This window comes from Vicia villosa, linkage group LG7 (assembly GCF_029867415.1).
Source record: "Vicia villosa cultivar HV-30 ecotype Madison, WI linkage group LG7, Vvil1.0, whole genome shotgun sequence".
Classification (NCBI taxonomy): Eukaryota; Viridiplantae; Streptophyta; class Magnoliopsida; order Fabales; family Fabaceae; genus Vicia; species Vicia villosa.
The window spans coordinates 9031021-9052829 of NC_081186.1; the positions used below are offsets into that span (position 1 = coordinate 9031021).

The 21809-nt window shown below is 37.7% G+C and overlaps 2 protein-coding genes across 2 annotated transcripts; both read left to right on the forward strand.

Annotated features, from left to right (window-relative positions):
- Nucleotides 1–9364: 9364 nt before the first annotated feature.
- On the forward strand, nucleotides 9365–14350 carry LOC131618639 (small ribosomal subunit protein uS19v-like). The gene is made up of 11 exons (XM_058889818.1): nucleotides 9365–9438; nucleotides 9578–9683; nucleotides 10071–10219; nucleotides 10391–10560; nucleotides 12666–12914; nucleotides 13070–13133; nucleotides 13214–13279; nucleotides 13392–13439; nucleotides 13644–13769; nucleotides 13939–14014; nucleotides 14196–14350. The coding sequence occupies exons 1-4, from the start codon at nucleotides 9365–9367 to the stop codon at nucleotides 10539–10541; spliced, it is 480 nt and encodes a 159-aa protein (XP_058745801.1). The 3' UTR covers nucleotides 10542–10560; nucleotides 12666–12914; nucleotides 13070–13133; nucleotides 13214–13279; nucleotides 13392–13439; nucleotides 13644–13769; nucleotides 13939–14014; nucleotides 14196–14350.
- LOC131618640 (patatin-like protein 1) lies at nucleotides 11024–14118 on the forward strand. The gene is made up of 5 exons (XM_058889819.1): nucleotides 11024–11133; nucleotides 13070–13133; nucleotides 13392–13439; nucleotides 13577–13648; nucleotides 13939–14118. The coding sequence occupies exons 1-5, from the start codon at nucleotides 11024–11026 to the stop codon at nucleotides 14116–14118; spliced, it is 474 nt and encodes a 157-aa protein (XP_058745802.1).
- Nucleotides 14351–21809: the final 7459 nt, after the last annotated feature.

A 21809-nucleotide genomic window follows, 5' to 3' on the forward strand; every position in this document is an offset into this window, starting at 1 on the left:
GTATTTGCAACACTTAGACGATCTTCTTCTACTTCAGTAGACTGAGCAGTGTGAGCATACCCATTTCCAAGTGGAGTATGTCGTTTTTTTCTTTTGAGGAAACTTCCAATCTTCTGAATGGAGAGACTCGTTGTCGGAGACACTTTTGAGATCATCCTCTTCTGTATTTTGGTCTTGCTCTTCTCCCAAGATGGCATTGACTAGGTATGTGAACTCTAAATCTGTAGCCTCGGAAGGTGACTTGGGGATATAATCCTCAATGATGACTTCACCAGTTGATGATGATGAATAGCAAGGCTTATATATCTCTTTTGGCTGAGTGAGGTACTCGTAGTCAATGTTCCATCCAGTTGGAACAATGTCTTCAAGAGGGATTTTTGAACTTTCAGGGGGAGTATTTCACCATGTAGTCGAATTTTCCGCTCAGTTCTCCTTATGTGTCCCAAGTTTCTTCGGGGATAGGAGGATCTTCTTCTGATGAACCATGACTTCTGGTGGTGAAGCTGTTAGTAACTTCTTCACTGCTTGGTTGAGTCTTACTTTCAGATCCTTTAGTTGGATAACAACAAGGTGAACCAGACTCCGATAAGGATATGTATCCTGCCTCGAGAAGATAGGACATACATTCCACTTCAAAATTCTCATCGGTGTTTTCCGTACCGATGGTATTGACTGTTTGCTGAACAGGTTGAAGAAAACCTCCACTACGGAAAGTTTCTTGAATTGGGAGAACTACCTCAATCCCTGGAATAGCTTTTGATGATGTCGGAAAGAATCCAACTCCTGTTATGTTTTTGTTGTTGGTAGGAATATCAATGTGCCCCCAACCACTGGTAGTGCCATCCTTTACAACTTGGATTGCATCTTTGTAAGAAGAAATAGACGCTGCTTTCTCCTTTCCTTTTTCCTTATCCAAGGAAAGTGCTTGAAATTTAGTTCCAACGACTTCTTTTGGTTCTATGTCAGAGAATGATGACAGGTTGCTGACGATCAAAGCTCGTTCCCCACACAAGGTTACCAATTTGTCATTTCTAATGAACTTCAGTTTCTGATGAAGTGTTGAAGTAATTGCCCCAGCCTTATGAATCCATGGGCAACCTAGCAAACAACTGTATTGTGTTGGGATATCCATAACTTGGAAAGTAATTTTGAACGTTTGAGGTCCAATAGTTATGGGAAGATCCACTTCTCCAAAAACTAATTTCCTTGATCCATCAAATGCTTTGACGATGACGTGACTGTCCCTTAACGGGTAATCTTTGAAGGATAGTCTTGACAATGTTGATTTGGGCATGATGTTGAGAGAGGATCCATTGTCTATCAGGACTCCTCTTAGAACATCATTCATGCAGCTAACTGAGATGTGAAGGGGAAGGTTATGGTCCACCCCTTCTTCAGGAAGATCTTCGTCACAGAAACTCAGGTTAGTTCCCGCGGAAATGTTGGCAATGATACGGTTGAATTGTCTTATAGTAACACTTGGTTCTACGAAAGCTTGTTCCAAAACTTTATGTAGACCTTCCCTATGAGCTTCAGAACTCAATAGTAGGGAGAGAACAGATATCCTAGACGGAGTATGTGGCAGCTGGTCTACGATGTTGTATTCACTCCTCTGGATTAGCTTCAGGATCTCATCATTTTCTTTCGCTTGAGTAGAATTGGTCGGATGATTGTCTTGCCTATGTGGTGCTTCTTCAGAAGGCTTTTCCATATTTTCTGTTGTTCTGTTGAAGACTCATCCACTTCTAGTGACTCGACTAACATCAGCAATGTTGACAACGGACGGTAAAGGTATTTCCTTACCATTTTGAATGAATGTAGCATTATACTTGTATGGTACAGCCTTGTTGGACTCATACGGTACAGGACCTGGTAAGTAGATGACTAACGGAGAAATTGCTGTCTTCCCACTGTCATACTTGACTTGCATTGGTTCAACTTGATTAATTTGAGGAGATACGGTAAAGACTTCGTCATCTTCTCTATTGGCAAGAACTGTAATGGTATTTTCATCCATTAGTTTCTGAATGTTGTTGCGAACGCGCAAACATCCTCGTGAATTTCTTCGAAAGATTTTGCATCTACTGTAAGGATGGAAATCTGTTCCAAAGTAGGCAAGTCTATTTAAAGTCTTATGGAACCTGACTACCGATCCTTCGAGATCTTTAACTTTGTAAATTTTGTATTCTCCTGGACATCCTTGAACCATGTTGATGTCGCACTCAGTTTTGACTTAGACGTGTTGAATCCATCCTAAGTCCATTTGTTCTTGTAATGCAGCTTGAAATACAGCACATCCTTGATTATTCTTTGGACAAATTTCACATGTGAAGTAGTTGTAAGGTGGTACATGGCCGTATCCAGCTTGTCTAACGTGCATTTTGACAAGATTTTCCCCTATGTGACAAATGTCGTAGATTTGAATGACATTGGGGTGCTGATCTACCAGATTTACTGAAGCTTCTTTATGCTGCGGCAAAGGATTTGCCTGGACATTAGGATTAGTATCTTTGAAGGATAACATTCCGATCTTCACCAATCTTTGAACGTCGATCTTGAAATTGAGACAGCTTTCAATGTTGTGACCTGGTGCCCCCCGATGATAGGGACAAGATTTATCAGCCTTGAACCAATGTGATGATTCATTCGCAGGATTTGGAGGGCTCTTTGTCTGAATGATTCCTTTCGCCAGTAGTGTTGGAAACAAATCCGCATATGGCATTGTTATGGGGTCAAATGGAGGATATCTTGAAACCCTATTGTTGTAATATAGAGGTCGAACCTGTTGCTGAGGTTGTTGCGACCTTTGTTGAAATGGTTGTTGCGAAACATGAGGTTGATAAGCTGGTGCTGAGTTAACAACCGGAGTTATTGCTGTAATTTGAGGTTGGAACCTCTTTCTGGTTTTGTGCAAGACATTGCTGACATCTTGATCCTTTTTCTTTTAGAAAGAACTTCCATACTTCCTTAGACCAATAGAAGATTCTGGTTCTTTGTTCAAACGTCCTTCTCGAACCGCTTCTTCTAAACGTACACCCATGTTTACCATCTCGGTAAAATCACTTGGTGCACTTGCAACCATTTGCCCGTAGTAGAATGTGTAGCAACTTGCCCTAATATTAACCTTTAGAGTCGCCACCTATTCTGAAGGGCGAATCAGAAACCCTACGCAGTTAAGAGATTCGGGGTAAGTTATTATAATCAGGTCGAGGGAAGGTGTTAGGCACCATCAACCCTTTCCTATGGCTTTGAATCTAAGGTAACAGTTTATGGCTAAAAGTTAAGGTTAATAGCTAAAGAAGTGAATAGGGGAAAAATGAGATTTTAAGGAAGGGGACTCGCCTTGGTTATCCAAGTGCCTACGTATCTCCTTAGGGAGAATCAGAGTCAACGTAGTTCGGGCACAGGGTTGTACGCCTTAGAATTGATTATGGAGGTGTTTGAAGGTATTTTGAGTTACCTTGTTATAGATTTAAAAATCGCAGTATTTGCAGGGATGAAAATCCGTAGTGTCGTGGTTTAGTGTGTTTTGAATATTTGGGCGTACAACCCTGATTTGATATGGCACCGTTAGATGCGATGACCAATAGATTTGGTCAGTATAGCTAACGGATTAAGGGGCATTGCTGGTTACTCGGATCGATAGATTCGATCATCGCGGGCAGCAAATTAAATGTGTTTTAATTTTGTATATTTTTATCTCTCGTCTGATGCGACTAATAGCTTTAGTCGGGTCGATGAGAGAATTAAACTTGAATCATTTATATCATTAATAAATAAATTATAATTGATTATATTATTAATAAATAAATTAAAATCAATTATATTATTAATAAATAAATTAAATGATCAGAAATTATTTCTCGTCTACTACGACTAATGGATTTAGTCGATTCGAGGAGAAAATTGTATTAATTCATCAAGAGAGAACAAATAATTAAACAATTAAAATTTCACAAAATTAATTAATTAAATATTATTTTTAATCTTTGCATGCGGGGTGCGTTTTGTTCATGTTAGTAAATTTGGGGGTGTGTGGATAGTAATTGGGTTAAGCCCAATAGGTTGTAGATCCGTCAGGATCCTATGTGTGCGCGCGCATCATGGTATGGTGTACGCGTAAGGCTACCACTGTTCGATCTTGATTTAGATGAAACAAACGGTCTGCATGTGTTTGGGATTGAGAGCGCATGGTGAAGCTAGCTGCACTGAATCATGTTCAGTGACAGTGACAAGTGGCCATGAGAGGCCACATGCCTTTCATCCGACGGCCCAAATGATACACACACATAAAAACAAAGGAAAGAAAATCATTTCTCTCGATCCCTTTCTCCCTCTCGTTCTTCTTCTCTCTTATTTTTCCGTCTCTCTTTCGTTCCCTTCCTCTTTCTATTCTTCAACCTAACCCAGAACTCCACCGCCCCAACCACCGTCGAAACCCTCACAACCACCGTCAGCCCCAGTTTTCTGATTAAGAACCAACCGGAAAACTCATATATTCATACGCCTCGAACCCAGAACACATGATCCAGATGAATATCCATATGATCTTCATCTTCAACCTTCGAACCCCGCCCCAAATGCCAGAACCCTAACACCTTTTATGAACCCCAATCCCAATCATGAACCCTAGCCACTTAATTAAACCCAAATTCAAGAATAAACACACACAATCATGCCATCGAATGCGCCCTAAGCTAAGTTTAATGTTTGATTACCTTGTGTCTTGCGTTCTGGTTCGTGCGTGCTTCTAGTTGCTAATCCCTTCCTCTTCTCGCATGTACGAAGACAGAGATGAGGATTCGATTCGCTCAGAGTTCACGGCGCCTTCAAGCTATCTCTCTAGAAAATCTTCCCGCCTTTCATCTTAATTCTTTTTTCATATTTATACCATTAGGGTTTTGTTTTTAGATTTAGAAAGATTAGATTGATTTTTTTAAGTTTTAATTTGTGATTTAATCATGTTGTAATATTCTGTAATTGATTCCGATTTGGTTTAGTAAATATTTGATTCAGTTTTGATTCTCTGTTTGTTAAGATTTGATTATGATTTTATATTTGATTGATTCTGGATTCAATGCTGAAGATTCATTGTTCATGGGCCTGGGCAAGAATTTGCAGTTAGGGTTTGTTGTTCTGCTTGGGCGAAGCCGCTGTTGGAGGTGGGGGTTAGGGTTTCGCGTGGAAGAAGATGAATAGGACCCGGGTCGGTCCTTGACCCGGTCCAAACCCAATCCAGCCTAGCATATGCGTGACCCAAACCGGTCCATGGCCCAATGCTCCAATCAATTCGTTTCCTCTCTTTTTTTCCACACAACAATCAAAAAAAAAAGAACAAACAAAAAAACCCAGTAATTTCAAATAATTTAATTAATTAGTTAATTAATCAACAAACTTAATTAATCTATTCACTTGTTTAATTAACCTCTTAATCACTTGTGTTATTAAGTTTAATACTATTATCTAAAATAATACTAATATTATCTTAAACACTAATAACAATTAACTTAATTAAATCAATAATAACATACTAATAATCTAAAAGTTAGTAAGAAAAATAATAACAATGATTAAATGAAAAGAGACAAATGGGCCCAAAATAAATTGGATCCCAAATACTTGCTACCCACACCTCATTTCATTTAAAACCAATTTATACGGGAATTTTATAAGAGACCGAGTTTAATAATAGGTTTATTAAACCCTATGGCTCCTAATTTTTAAAGCCCTTAATAAATTGACAGATGCAAATTATGTCGGGTAAATTTTGGGGTATGACAGCTGCCCCTATTTAATTACCTTGGATTGAATGGAGTGAGAATACGCAGGTCTTACGCTTTTCGGATCGAAGGGTTATTAAATAATGGAAGACCCCTAAATTTACCTTGCAGTTAGTGTGAGAAAAAAAACGCCACGCTAAAGCCCGAGACTTGCATAGCGAGGACTTGCAGTTAGTTGTAATCAGTTTGCTATAGTGCTAACAAGCTTTTCCTACACCAATAGGAGTCTCTTGCCATGATTCGGACAAGTTTACCTGTATAGAAAATCGTTTTGGTAAATGCGTATGCATTGTAGATGTATGAATGTTTACACATGTAAATGTTGCATGTATGCAAATGAGTATGTATGTATGACAAATCCAACGCCTTATCTCCTTATCACTCATTGAATTTGCTTAACCTTTATGAGATGCTTGCGAACCCTAGCTCAGATTGTATTTGAGGGGAGATGATGTACTGTTTTTCATGAGTTTTCCTGCAGAGGTTCCTGAATAGGGTATATCAATGACTGATGTAAAGAAGATTAGGCTTTAAACAAAGCTCGGGGGAGAAATGTCTTAGAGAAGACTGAATGAGGGAACTCTTTGAAAGCGCAAGCTATGTTTTTAGAAAGATTTGGATAAATTTTTGAGGAATATTACCTAAAGAGGTTGAGATATGTCTTAACAAGATTACCTAGAAAGGCTCCTAAAAAGATATGAAACTTTTTAAATAAGATTACCTAGAAAGGCTCCTAAAAAGATGTGAAACGTCTTAAACAAGATTACCTAGAAAGGCTCCTAAAAAAAGATACCAAACGTTTTAAACCAGATTACCTAGAGAGGCTCCTAAAATAGATATGAAACATTTTAAACAAGATTACCTAGAAAGATATGGAACGTCTTAAACAAGATTACCTAGAAAGGCTCCTAAAAGGATATGAAATGTCTTAAACAAGATTACCTAGAAAGGCTCCTACAAAAGATATGAAACTTCTTAAACAAGATTTCCTAGAGTGGTTCCTATAAAGGGTATGAAACGTCTTAAACAAGATTACCTAAAAAGATTCCTGGAAAGGATATGATATCGTCTTAAACAAGATTACAAGGTTAACCTAGATACGTCTCAAACAAGACTGACCTAGAAAGGCTCTTAGACGAGAGATAAAATGTCTTAAACAAGACTAACTTAGAGAGGTTCTTTGAAAGGATATGAAATGTCTTAAACAAAACTAACCTAGAGAGGTTCTTAGAAAGGATACGAAATGTCTTCAACAAGACCACAAGGTTAACTTAGATATGTCTTAAACAAGAGTGACATGGAAAGACTCCTAGAGAGGATAAAAAGGTCTTAGCGAAGGCTACCTAGAAAGGTTGATAAGCGTCTTGGAAAAGACTACCTTGAAAGGTAAGAAATTCTTTGATTGTTTCTGAATTTCCTTTGAAGAAAGGCTCGGAATGAAGCATCGAAATTATTAAGATTAAATCGTTCAAACGATCATATTTGCACCGTATTTGGATGATGATATCCTTTTGATTATGAAGTGACCTGAAAAGGCAGCGTTAGTTTTATGCAATGTCATGATGCATGTGTCATGTAATGAGATTCTCAAAATAAATGAGGATTATGTATGTATGACGATCCCCCATTGTAGGTCATAAATAATATAGGCGTAGGAAGGCCAATTATGCAGCAATGCTCCTTGTGTGATGCTAGCATGATTTCCCTAATATCGAAAATTTTGAGAGACGCACCATTTAACCTGAAGGAAGTATCCTTAGAGGGAGCTTGAATATTACCATGTCATGCCACGAACCTGATATGTACTGCCCCAGTATTTGACTCCTTGAAAGATATGCCCCAGTCGATAGGATCATTGATTGTATGCCCCTGTAATCCTCGAAATTTTGCCCCTGTTTAGGAGAACCCCCTAGATGTGGTTTCCCCCGGTTCAGGGATCTTTATTACCAATGATTGCCTTCGATTAACCCAATCTCCCTGATGCTAAGTATTGATTCGAATGTGAAGCAAATACTTTTCAGAATCAGTCATGCGTCTTGGTCGTGTCCGACGGACAGAAATTCACTGAATACTCAGAATGAGATGATGTCTTCTAGAAGATTACCTGAAGAAGTTCCTGGAAAGGATATGAGATCGTCTTGAACTAGACTGTGCTTTAAACAAGGCTCGGGGAGGCACGTTTGCAAAGAAGGTCAAAAGGTTCCCATAGGGGATTATTTTAAGGAATGTAGTGTTTCAGACAAAACTTGAGGAAAGACGTTTTGAAGAAGGTTACCCTAGAAAGGATAGGAGACCGTCCCAAAGAAGACTGTACTTTAAATAAAGTTTGACAAGGTTCTTGGAGGTATAAGAGAAGTCATGGACATGTCTTAAGAAAAACTAACTGAAAAGATTGACGGGTGTCTTAAAGAAGATTACCTAAAGAGGTTCCTGGAAAGGATGAGGGATATTTTTAGAGAAAATTACCTGAAAAGGGTGAGGGATGTCTTAAAGAAGACTACATGAAAAAGTTAAGAGATGTCTTACAGAAGACCATCTAGAAAAGATTCTTAGAAAGGAGTGTGTCTTAGAGAAGACCATCTGAAAAGATTTCTGAAGATGACGAGAGACACCTGGAAAGGTTTGTAGAAAGAACGAGAGGATGTGTCTTAAAGAAGACTATTTGAAAAGGGCTCCTAGAAAGGATAATAGATATTTGAGCATGTCTTAAAGAGGATTTCCTGAAAGGATTAAGAGACGTTTTTTAGAGAAAATTACCTAAAAAGGATGTGAGAATAGTATTAACACTATCTTATACGAAGTGACCTTTGCAACGTGCCCCCAGGTGATGGACTTGCCCCATGGGCTATTCAGAGTCCTTGAGAGATTCAGTGGATCTTGACACTACAAGAAATATGGCCTACAGCCACGCTAAATTCTTCCACAGCTCAGAAACTGCGGCCACATATATGATTTGGCCATGGTTTTAAAAACGTAGAATTATGTTATAAAATATTGGATCCGGAATATGAAACTGTGGCCTTTACTTTAATTGTCACGGTTATACAACTGCGGCCTTATAATTTTGACTAAAAACTATGACCCAAATCCAAAAAATTAGTCCCGCCCATTTTTACCCTCTTTTATTTTCGTTTCCCTCTTTTTAATTAATTTCTTTTATAATATTTTTTAATTAAAAAAACATTAAAAATATAAATACAAGTTGTCATTTTAACCTAATTTTCCCTCTCCCCCTCTCATTCTGACTTTCTCTCTTCATTTTGTTCACGACCAAAAGAAAATTCAAAATGATTTTCATGCAACACACGGTTGCCGGAAATCGCCCTATGGTGGCGACTGCGACGGTCGGAGGTCAAAACCTCTGATTGAAACCTCTAACCCAATTGTTACGTTCCCCTGACTACAAAAATCTCCCCAGTTTCCTTTGATTCTCTCTCATATTCTTATAATCGGGCCAACAAGGAAACCCTAGATCTAACCAAAAATCCAATTAAACACAGACGGTGATGACATAGAGAACGAGGCCATGGGGGAAGGAAATAGGAGATCTCGATCTTCACGGTGGTAACACAAACACAGAGAAGATGAATAGTCAAAGAGTTCAAGGGTTTACCTGGAGCGACGCACGAGATTGCAGATTGAGAAGGCCGAAGATGAGGTAATATTAAGCGTCCATATTTTTCAGCTTCTTCTTGCTTCTTCTTTGATTTCTATATTCAATACTTCTTCTTCTCCTTCTATGTTATCTTGACTTTCTGCATTGGTGATTGTTTCATTGAAGGTGATGATTAATGAAGTTGTCGATTTGAAGTTCGTGGCCTCTTAATTCTTCTACCGAAAGCTGAAGAAGATTTTTGTGAAAGATTGAAGACCGCAGAGGTTGAAGAAGATGGTGAAATTGAAGTATTAAAGAACAGATGAATGATATTGAAGAATCCTGGAGAGTGAAGATCCAAAAAAAAAGATCAATGATGAAGATGCTGTTATATACAAGTTCCTCAGGTTAGTTATTTCTCTGGCTTTCTGTTACAGATTGGTTAGGAAGTTAGAGGTTGATCATTAGCTTATTAGGAGGTTGTTACAAATCTGTTAGAAATTGGTTAGAGTTTGTAGGAATGGTTGCCTTTTTTCTGTTATGAATGTTAGGAGTTAAAACTGTTACACAAACTGTTGAAACTTAAAATACAGGGCTGCCAAGGAATGTATTTTTGTATGGAAAGTGTTTTATGTAGGTATATATTGGTTTAACATTGTGAATGGATTGCATTACTTGAATCTGTTCTTCTGCAGGGAGATGTTGAACCCGAGGTCGCCGCACAAGGAGTGCCAAAGAAGAGAACATTCAAGAGGTTCAGTTTCAGAGGTGTCGATCTCGACGCTTTCTTGGATATGTCCACTGATGAACTCGTCAAGCTCTTCTCTGCCCGTGCTCGCAGAAGGTGTATATATATTTGTTTTTCAATCATTTTATTTTAGGATCAGATCTATCTAATTGTTTGAAAAAATGTGAAGAAAATTAGTTTGAAGATTTTTTTTTATGTATTTTATAATTGTAATCCACGTCTCAATTTGATTCATTACCATTAAAAATCTCTGCATTTTAATTTTAGGTTTCAACGTGGTTTGACCCGCAAGCCTATGACACTCATCAAGAAGCTCCGCAAGGCGGGTTTGAGTTTGACCCGAACATTGGCTGTCAGGGTGAACATAGTTTACACTGCCATGAGGGTTCTCACACCCAAAGCAAACACTACCCTGTAGCTGCCACTCTGATGATCAGGTTTGTTTTCTGTTTTGTTTTTTTAAAGGTAAAATATTGGCAAAATACCCTTTTTGGTCCCTTAAGTATACCCCAAGGTACATTGTGGTCCCTTATCTTTAAAAAGTGTCAAAGTGGTCCTTTAATTGTTCAAAAACGTCCACGTTAGTCCTTTCCGTCCAATTTTTTGTAACGGCGTCAACTTTTGCTGGGGTGGCATCTGACGTGGTCATTTTCGTCCAATTGGTCATACACGTGGCATTTGAGGTCATTAAATACTAGAAAATTTCTAAAAAAATTGTTTCAACCAAGATTCGAACTGGGGCCATTCTGTTTCCTGTATTTAACCACTAATTCAATTTACTTTTCTGAATTTAATTTACAAATTAAATATATATTGAAACATTGATTATTTGTAAAAAGAAAATATTCAACCCAACTAATTCTAAACCCAGAAACGTATAAACTATTCAACCCAGAAAATATGCCCACTCTCTTAGGGTTTTCAAATTCTCTCTGCGTTTTCCTTTCAGCTTCTGTGGCTCAACAAGATGCTCAAAACGGTGCTTCCGAAACTGCCGTCGCCGTTGTCCCGTTCGCTGCTCTCAAGCCTTAGCTCTTTGTCGAAGATCCAAAAGCTAACGATATTGTTACATTCTACGAGAACGTGTTTGGCGCTGAAGAGGTTTCTCGCACTCTGAACCCTAAGCGTAAGGCTGATCAGGAGATTCCCCATGATTTCTGCTTCCATTTCTTTCTATTGCAACTGATCCTCTTTTCTAAACAAGAAATTAAGCAGTGTTAGGTTAATGACCTCACAAGAAATTAAGCAGTATTAATGTTAATGACCTCACAAGAAATTAAGCAGTGTTAGTGTTAATGGTTTATGAGGTTGAGATTCTTGTTGTTGTTGTTGGGGTTTGGAAGAAGATGAAGCGATGAACGTATGTTTCTGGGTTTAGAATTAGTTGGGTTGAATATTTTTTTTACTAATAATCAAGATTTCAATATATATTTAATTTGTAAATTTAATTCAAAAAAGTAAAGTGATGTAGTGGTTAAATATCTAGTTTAGCAAACAGAATGGCTCCAGTTCAAATCCTGGTTGAAACAATTTTTTTAGAAATTTTATGGTATTTAATGACCTCAAATGCCACGTGTATGACCAATTGAACGAAAATGACCACGTCAGATGCCACCCAAGCAAAAGTTGACGCCGTTACAAAAAATTGGACGGAAAGGACTAACGTGGATGTTTTTGAACAATTAAAGGACCACTTTGACACTTTTTAAAGATAAGGGACCATAATGTACCTTGGGGTATACTTAAGGGACCAAAAAGGGTATTTTGCCTAAAATATTATTAATGTAGTTAGTGTGTGTTTGTACTCTTTTTTTCTTTCCTAATAACAGGTTATGTTGTTTGTTGATTTTTGGTTCTTTGAAGGTGAAAATTTATGTTAGTTTTTGTTAATTTTGTAGTATTTGGTTGGTTTTCTATTTTTGGATGTCAACTAATTGGTCTGTTTTGGTTTAGTGGATGATGCTAAATTGATATCTGAGAAATAAAAAACAAGACGGTTAAATAGTAGCTTCGCTTTAACTTAATGCGGGTTCGGTAATCCAAACCATTCTCAGCGAAACTAAACTTGTTGAGTAATCTTGTTGAAACGTAAACTTGCGGCCAATCACTACCAAGTCCCAAACTTAATGTGACTCTGCAGAAGGAATAGATAAGTTTATGTTGTTATCGATAGAGATTAATTTATGTGTCATGTATATCTTCATGAAATCTCCTTATATTCATAAAAAATAAACAAGGCACATGGCCAATTGAACGTGGCAATGAAAAGAATATAGTATTCTCATGGTTAGTGCAAGAGACAAATGAGAATCTTTATATGTTAATATTGTGTTTATTCTATGTTTTTTTTGTATTATTGTACAACTTTACAGGCCTGCATTGTCTCGAAAATGCAATGACTATTTAATGTGACCCTTTTGTTTAGATTCCTTCATCCAAGCGTTCTTCTTCTCTTGCTCTACAATCATGGAGCTTCACAATAATTTTTTGAACTTTACCTTAATGGTATCCTTTCTCTTCCTCTTGGTACTATTCAAAATAGGTATGAGATGGCGTACTTCTAAAAATTCTATCGCCAACTTACCACCTGGACCATGGAGACTGCCCATGATAGGGAACATACATCAGATTATTAGCAGCCCATCGACTCATCATTCCTTCTAACTTGGAAAGTCATTTTACAAAGTAAGTCATTTTACCTTTCAAACTTGATCACAATCCTCCTCCGGAAACTTTGAAAGCAAAGTGCTCTGTTTGCTCTCGGTGTCTCAGATATTGTGTTAATAAACATGTGAGTTTCTCCCCTCTTCTTCATTGAGATATCTTTTGTACCAACTAATTTCAAAACGTTGAATTTTGTTTAGTAGCTTGTACTTTTTTTAGATGTTTTTGCAGTTGATTTTTTTTTTCTGCAACTAATTTTCTCTTTCTGCAATGCTTGTAAAGGTGGTTCCATGACATTGGCCGTGAGCAAGCTGCAAATAAGCCTCTTTTGAAAACCGTCTTTCAGGTATCTTTTGTCAGCAACCTATTAGGTGGAAGCAGTTATCTTGAATCAAAACTTGTCATTTATTGATTATATACTATCAGGTTATGATGAGATTGTTAAGTCCGAGCAAAACAACAATGGTGTTTGTCATACGTGATTAAACAAGGGTATGTAAGCAAAAAGTTTTCATATTATTTTTTTCTAACAATTTTAAGGTTGTACTTGGTAATTCTATACAGTTTAATCTGTGTTGATACAATTAACCTTCTTCTTTTATAGACGCCACTTGAAAATTTAGAACCTGTTTTGCGAGAAGATACTCAGAAGGTAGTGCAATGCTTTCACCATTATATGATATTTTTTAAATTGTTATATAAATTTTTCTGACCTTTCTTGCTTTATTTTTATACTATGTAGATATGGGACTGAGTTATGTTATAGCAGTGTGTATGTGTATGTTTCAGTTCTGGTTTTTGCGGCTATTGGCATATGGTTTAGGTGGTAATAGCAGTGTGTATGTGTATGTTTCAGTTCTGGTTTAGGTGGTGATAGCAACATTAAGTCTGCCCTGAGTCCAATACAAGCTGTTGCCATGGCAAATAATACATTACTTTTGAAAGAGCACAAAGAGATTCTGAAAACATAAATTGGATTTTGGTATGTTTGGCAGTTTAGATTATAATACTATAGTTTGGTAAATGATTGTTTATTTTGTTTGAAACTTATGAGTATATATATAGTTAAATTATTTATGATTGTTTATTTTCTTCTCATGAGTATATATATAGTTAAATTGTTAGAAACTTAACATGGTTGCATGAAACAGGATGACACATTAGAGGGAGAGGTAGCATCTGTGGATATATCTACTAAAGATAATCTGAATAATCTGGTGAAAGCTGGTGAGAATTTATTGAAGAAAAAATTTACCAGAGTGAATCTAGATTCAGGCGTATATGAAACAGTTCTTGATAAAGGCACCATTCAGGAAGAACTCAATAGATAAAAATTGATTTTATAGTAACTTATTTATTTTCTATCAGTGGAAAAAAATTTAAAATATTTATATTTATATGTTTGCAGGTTTGCTAGTTTACTGTCGGAGATAAGAAAAGCGAAAAAGTCTAAGCATCAAAATGGCAAGTGAATGGATGATCACTAGATTGAATATGTCAATCCATTGCTGAAGCTGTATCTTTTATTTCTTTGCTTAATTAATCATTTCTGTAAGATTGTGATGCAAGTTTGAAACATTTTAAACTTTAATTATGAATAAATAATTGTTGTTTGATTTTCAAAAATTTGAAAATAATGTTTTATTGATAGCCACCACAAGTATAATTAATAAAATGTTTATATAATGTTACAGAAATAAACTGTGGCAAGATTAATGGTTTAGAATGCATAAAATATAACCACGGTTTTAAATCTGTGATCATAACCAAACTGTGGCTATATCTTGAATCAATACTGTGTCGTAAACGTTAAATTGAAATCGTGGCTTTACCATATTGCCACGGTTTAGGGTCCATGGCAAATACAAACCGTGGCCTTAATCAAGCTATCGAAACCGTGGCCTAAAAAAGCCACGGTTGTCAAAAAGGCGTGGTCTATACCAAAAAACCGTGGACTTTACTTTAGGCCACGGCCGCATACTCCACAGTTGGATTTTCGTGGCCAAACCGTGGCCTCAGCGTTACGCCACGGTTATTTTGCATATAGCCTCGGTTTCCTGGGCGTGGCAGGAGACCTTTTTTTTGTAGTGTGATTAGATTGCCCCAGATAAATAGGATGACAACGGGCTATGCTTTGTGTATACACTAGCCATCCGAGTCAGGCGTAAGAGATATTTCTTCTTTGATATGCTTTTAAAGCTATTTTGACTGTCAGTAGGACTTTTAGCCATTAGCCATGCCCCATGCAACTTCTCCCTGATGTTAAAACATTTGAATCTATATAGACAAGTGTGCTTTACGATGAAATTCATAAGATGCGAATGCATATGTCTGTCTTGAAAGCTTAAAAACATTTTGAGTAAAACAAAGTTTTTTTTTTGAAAGTGATATCAACTCAAGAGTTATAGTAGACCTTAAGGAGTCGGGATACCTTTTGGTAACGGCACGCTTTCGAACTAACCATGCTTCGGTTAGGACGTTTAAGGGTTGTAACGTGGCCTTGGTTCATGGTTTTAAGAAACAACGGATATAAGGCCCAAAATTTATTTAACCCACCCTTTTCTTCGTGATGTTCTCCAGTCCTATGCTCGGTTAACTATGTATTTAAACTCCAAAAGACTTTGGATATTGTAATACTGACATTCATGATGGTTCAAAAACCAAAGGTTTATCTACAAAGGCAGTCATTCTCCCTTTTTTGTAATATCTTCCTTTTGTCGAGGGTATGTAGTGACCTTTTTTTTTTACTTTATTATCCCTAATTTTGCCTGCACTGTTTATTTACAACTACAGTCAGCGGGATGCCCCAATTTTGCCTAAGTCTCCTTAATAGGTTTTGACTTAGCAGGCCTTGTGTTGTTTTTTCTTTTTCTTTGCGGACATTGACTGCCAGGCTTAATTATGACGGAGAACCATCAATGATTATGTTCAAAGGAACAACTTGGAATAGTTAAGTTAGCTGAGCATCTACCCTACCCCAGGTTATATTTTGAGGGTTTTTATTTTGTACGTGAAGGAAAACTCCTACTTCTTAGGCTCAAAGGGGTTGACAAGGGATTAACATCCTTATATCTCCACTGTATTGGAATTGAAACAATGCCTGTACATCGTCAACACGGTCTGTTCGAAAGCGTACTGTATGAGATTGTGGTATCGTTTTCGTCATTCTCCCTCTAAAGGTACACATCTTTGAACAAAAGTTGAATATCACAAATAATAAAACCAAGTAAAAACACAGTTTTTAATATAGTTAAAACACTAGGAATAAACCAAGACAAACGTAAGCAATGCATTAATGATTATTGTAAAGTACATAGCGTATACCGTAAAACCAATGTTTAAACAAACAGAAAAGAAATTGCGAATGAAAACAAAACTAATGATCTAAGAAACCCTCCTTCTAGCCACTTATAGCATTAGACTTGCGAGGCTGTTCGAACTCAATGAGCCCTTCTTCAATTAAATCTTGGATTTGTGCTTCAACGGCCCACAATCCTCTGTATCATGACCAGGACTATCTGAATGATAAGCGCATCTAGCATGGTGCTTGTACCCAGGAGCAGGGTTAGCTGGAGCCGAGTATGGAGGTAGTAGAGTTATCAAGTTCTGACCGAGCAGATGTTGCAAAGCTTGAGATAGTGGCATGTGCAACGGGGTGAATGATTGTTTTGGCTTTGACCTCCAGGTGCGTTGGCCACCCTGTTGCCTTTGCTGATCCTTCTGTTGTAGTGCTGAGGTTTGATTAACAAGGATTTCCCCAACAGTGTTGGGTTCCTTTTTTCCATCGTATGACTTCTTTGTGTGATAGGAACTTGAGGGTGCCCCTTGTATGTTCCCATTTTTGATCCCATTTTCAATCCTTTCACCGATGACTACCAAGTCCGAGAACCCTGAAGATATGCTTCCGACCATCTTATCATAGTATGGTCCTTGCAAAGTACTCATAAATATGTCCACCAGTTCTTTTTCCATCAAGGGAGGTTGGACTCGAGAAGCCATTTCCCTCCACCTTTGGGCATACTCCTTAAATGATTCATCCTTCTTCTGTGACATATTTTGTAGTTTCATCCGGTTGGGTGCCATGTCCAGGTTGTACTTGTATTGCTTCAAGAATGTGTTAGCAAGATCATTCCAGCTTCGTATATAGGATTTCTCCAATTGCATGTACCAGTCAACAGATGCCCCGCTTAAGCTATCTTGGAAGAAATGTATCATCAGCTTTTGATCATGGGCATAGGCAGCCATTTTTCGCACATACATGCGCAAGTGGTTCCTCGGACATGTGAGTCCTTTGTATTTCTCGAAGTCAAGAATCTTGAATTTGTGTCGGATAGTCAAGTCTGAGACCAAACTCATTTCGAAGGCATCCACATCGAAAGCATCATATCCTTCTACCACCTTTAGTCTCTCCTCTAGCGCTTTGATCTATTCACTGTCCTTGAAGTCTTCCCTAGAGTTGGGATTAGACTGCTGCGTCTGAGGTGCTTGGTCTGTGTTGTCCACCTCTTGTACTCCGTATTGTAGATCCAGGTAATCTTCATCCTTAGGGACATTGTTAGCAGGAATGCGAACTGTGCGGGTTGTCCCTTTAGTCTGTGGAGTGGGGACAAACCCTTCTTGAGAGGTCTCTCCTTTCTCTTGGAATTGGATAACTCTCCTGACACATCGGACCTGAGGTCTGTCCTTAGTCGGGCCAAAGCCTGAAACAAATCCTAGCAGCGGGTTTTCGTCGTTGGGGATCTCATCCTGAACCAGGGTATCCCCGGACCGAACCTCTTTTGCCTTTTCTTGTTTATCTAGGAGGACCTTCATGAATCCTAGCATATGAGTCATACCTCCTTTAACCTCTTCCATACTAACCTTTAGATGTTCCACCTCCCCACGGAGGGCGGCTTGATTCTGTTCTAGCTGCTCCATTGATTTCTTTCGCTGAAATCTTGTCTGATAAGATGGTCGGGATGTTAGATTATCCTTCCCAATGGTCTCTTGCTCTGAAGGTAAAAGAGAAATCTTCTTTCAATGCCATGAAAATGATATGCATGCCACGAATGATATGCTTTATTCGTGTTTATGTCTTATCCACATCCATTGATTAAATATAATAACTCCCTTTTTTTGTTTCTCATTATTTTTCATGGATAAGACATGATGCAAGAATGCACATGATGCATGATGAATGCCACCGTTATATGATATATAAAAAAATAATGAAAACGTATAATTAAACACATAAGCACATAAGCCCTAGGTTCATAGGTTCGACGTAACGGCTCGGGAGCCTACCCTTCACATGGGAATGTTCTAGAAGGTCTCATGGGATCGTTCGTAGCCGCCGAGACTTTTTGTCTCTTTGGATTTTGGAACAACTCATTGGTCCATGAGGTTCGAATTTTAAGGGTTGGTTCCCAGAGAGATCAGCTAAATACCCAGTCCAGCCCTCAACAAGGTCGAGCCTCGTATCAGACCTTTCCGAATATTTAACCCACTCTGAGTGGAATTATAATAAGACTCGTAGGCGATGTAATTCCCCACTGGTCATTATTATAATTCCCACGCTTAGGCTTAACAGCAGTTTTATAATCCCAGCAGTGCAAACATATTAATATACATTTAAAAAGTTAATGCAAATATATTAACATAAGCAATTAATATTTAGGCAAATAATAATAAAAATCAAATAAATAAATAAAACAGAAATTAAATATTTAAAAAAAAAAAAACATAACCCTAAATCAAACCCTAAAAATTTGCCAAAAACCTAAACCGTTTACCAAACCTAAATCCTGCCAAGACTTAGGAGCATAATAATTCACCATTGATGAATGTCCCCAGCAGAGTCGCCAGCTGTAGCAACCTGCCCTAATATTAACCTTTAGAGTCGCCACCTATTTTGAAGGGCGAATAGGAAACCCTACGCAGTTAAGAGATTCGGGGTAAGTTATTATAATCAGGTCGAGGGAAGGTGTTAGGCATCCTCAACCCTTTCCTATGGCTTTGAATCTAAGGTAACAGTTTATGGCTAAAAGTTAAGGTTAATAGCTAAAGAAGTAAATAGGGGAAAAAATGAGATTTTAAGGAAGGGGACTCGCCTTGGTTATCCAAGTGCCTACGTATCTCCTTAGGGAGAATCAGAGTCAACGTAGTTCGGGCACAGGGTTGTACGCCTTAGAATTGATTATGGAGGTGTTTGAAGGTATTTTGAGTTACCTTGTTATAGATTTAAAAATCGCAGTATTTGCAGGGATGAAAATCCGTAGTGTCGTGGTTTAGTGTGTTTTGAATATTTGGGCGTACAACCCTGATTTGATATGGCACCGTTAGATGCGATGACCAATAGATTTGGCCAGTATAGCTAACGGATTAAGGGGCATTGCTGGTTACTCGGATCAATAGATTCGATCGTCACGGGCAGCAAATTAAATGTGTTTTAATTTTGTATATTTTTATCTCTCGTCTGATGCGACTAATAACTTTAGTCGGGTCGAGGAGAGAATTAAACTTGAATCGATAATATCATTAATAAATAAATTAGAATCAATTATATTATTAATAAATAAATTAAAATCAATTATATTATTAATAAATAAATTAAACGATCAAAAATTATTTCTCGTCTACTGCGTCTAATGGATTTAGTCGGTTCGAGGAGAAAATTGTATTAAATCATCAAGAGAGAACAAATAATTAAACAATTAAAATTTCACAAAATTAATTAATTAAATGTTATTTTTAATCTTTGCATGGGGGGTGCGTTTTGTTCATGTTAGTAAATTTGGGGGTGTGTGGATAGTAATTGGGTTAAGCCCAATAGGTTGTGGATCCGTCAGGATCCTATGTGTGCACGCGCATCATGGTATGGTGTACGCGTAAGGCTACCACCGTTCGATCTTGATTCAGATGAAACAAACGGTCTGCATGTGTTTGGGATTGAGAGCACATGGTGAAGCTAGCTGCACTGAATCATGTTCAGTGAGAGTGACAAGTGGCCATGAGAGGCCACGTGCCTTTCATCCGATGGCCCAAATGATACACACACAAAAAAACAAAGGAAAGAAAATCATTTCTCTCGATCCCTTTCTCCCTCTCGTTCTTCTTCTCTCTTATTTTTCCGTCTCTCTTTCGTTCCCTTCCTCTTTCTATTCTTCAACCTAACCCAGAACTCCACCGCCCCAACCACCGTCGAAACCCTCACAACCACCGTCAGCCCCAGTTTTCCGATTAACAACCAACCGGAAAACTCATATATTCACACGCCTCGAACCCAGAACACATGATCCAGATGAAGATCCATATGATCTTCATCTTCATCTTCAACCTTCGAACCCCGCCCCAAATGCCAGAACCATAACACCTTTTATGAACCCCAATCCCCAATCATGAACCCTAGCCACTTAATTAAACCCAAATTCACAGATAAACACACACAATCATGCCATCGAATGCGCCCTAAGCTAAGTTTAATGTTCGATTACCTTGTGTCTTGCGTTCTGGTTCGTGTGTGCTTCTAGTTGCTAATCCCTTCCTCTTCTTGCAGGTACGAAGACAGAGATGAGGATTCGATTCGCTCAGAGTTCGCGGCGCCTTCAAGCTATCTCTCTAGAAAATCTTCCCCCCTTTCATCTTAATTCTTTTTTCAGATTTATACCATTAGGGTTTTGTTTTTAGATTTAGAAAGATTAGATTGATTTTTTTAAGTTTTAATTTGTGATTTAATCATGTTGTAATATTCTGTAATTGATTCCGATTTGGTTTAGTAAATCTTTGATTCAGTTTTGATTCTCTGTTTGTTAAGATTTGATTATGATTTTAGATTTGATTGATTCTGGATTCAATGCTGAAGATTCATTGTTCATGGGCCTGGGCAAGAATTTGCAGTTAGGGTTTGTTGTTCTGCTTGGGCGGCGCCGCTGTTGGAGGTGGGGGTTAGGGTTTCGCGTGGAAGAAGATGAATAGGACCCGGGTCGGTCCTTGACCCGGTCCAAACCCAATCCAGCCTGGCATATGCGTGACCCAAACCGGTCCATGGCCCAATGCTCCAATCAATTCGTTTCCTCTCTTTTTTTCCACACAGCAAACAACAACAAAAAAAGAACAAACAAAAAAAATCAGTAATTTCAAATAATTTAATTAATTAGTTAATTAATTAACAAACTTAATTAATCTATTTACTTGTTTAATTAACCTCTTAATCACTTGTGTTATTAAGTTTAATACTATTATCTAAAATAATACTAATATTATCTTAAACACTAATAATAATTAACTTAATTAAATCAATAATAACATACTAATAATCTAAAAGTTAGTAAGAAAAATAATAAAAATGATTAAATGAAATGAGACAAATGGGCCCAAAATAAATTGGATCCCAAATACTTGCTACCCACACCTCATTTCATTTAAAACCAATTTATACGAGAATTTTATAAGAGACCGAGTTTAATAATAGGTTTATTAAACCCTATGGCTCCTAATTTTTAAAGCCCTTAATAAATTGACAGATGCAAATTATGTCGAGTAAATTTTGGGGTATGACAGAATGGACTCAAAGTCTTGAGATAGATTTTTGTCTTTTCTTTCTCTTCAAGTGGTGGACAAATTTGAGCAGCAACTTCACGCCATCTCTGAGCGTATTCCTTGAAGCTTTCTCTATCCTTTTGAGTCATGGCCCGGAGTTGATCTCTGTCGGGAGTCATATCCAGATTGTACTTATACTGTTTGACGAAGGCCTCTCCGAGGTCTCGAAAAGTACGAATCTCTGAATTGTCCAAGTTCATGTACCATTTGAGTGCAGCACCAGTCAGGTTGTCTTGAAAATAATGAATGAGAAATTGTTGATTATCAGTCTGAGTTGACATCCTTCGAGCATACATCACGAGGTGACTTTGTGGGCATGAATTCCCTTTGTACTTCTCGAACTCTGGTACTTTGAATTTGTGAGGAATCTTAACATTTGGAACCAGACAGAGGTCTGCAACAATTTTTCAAAATAAATCTTGTCCTCGGAGAGTCTTGAGTTCCT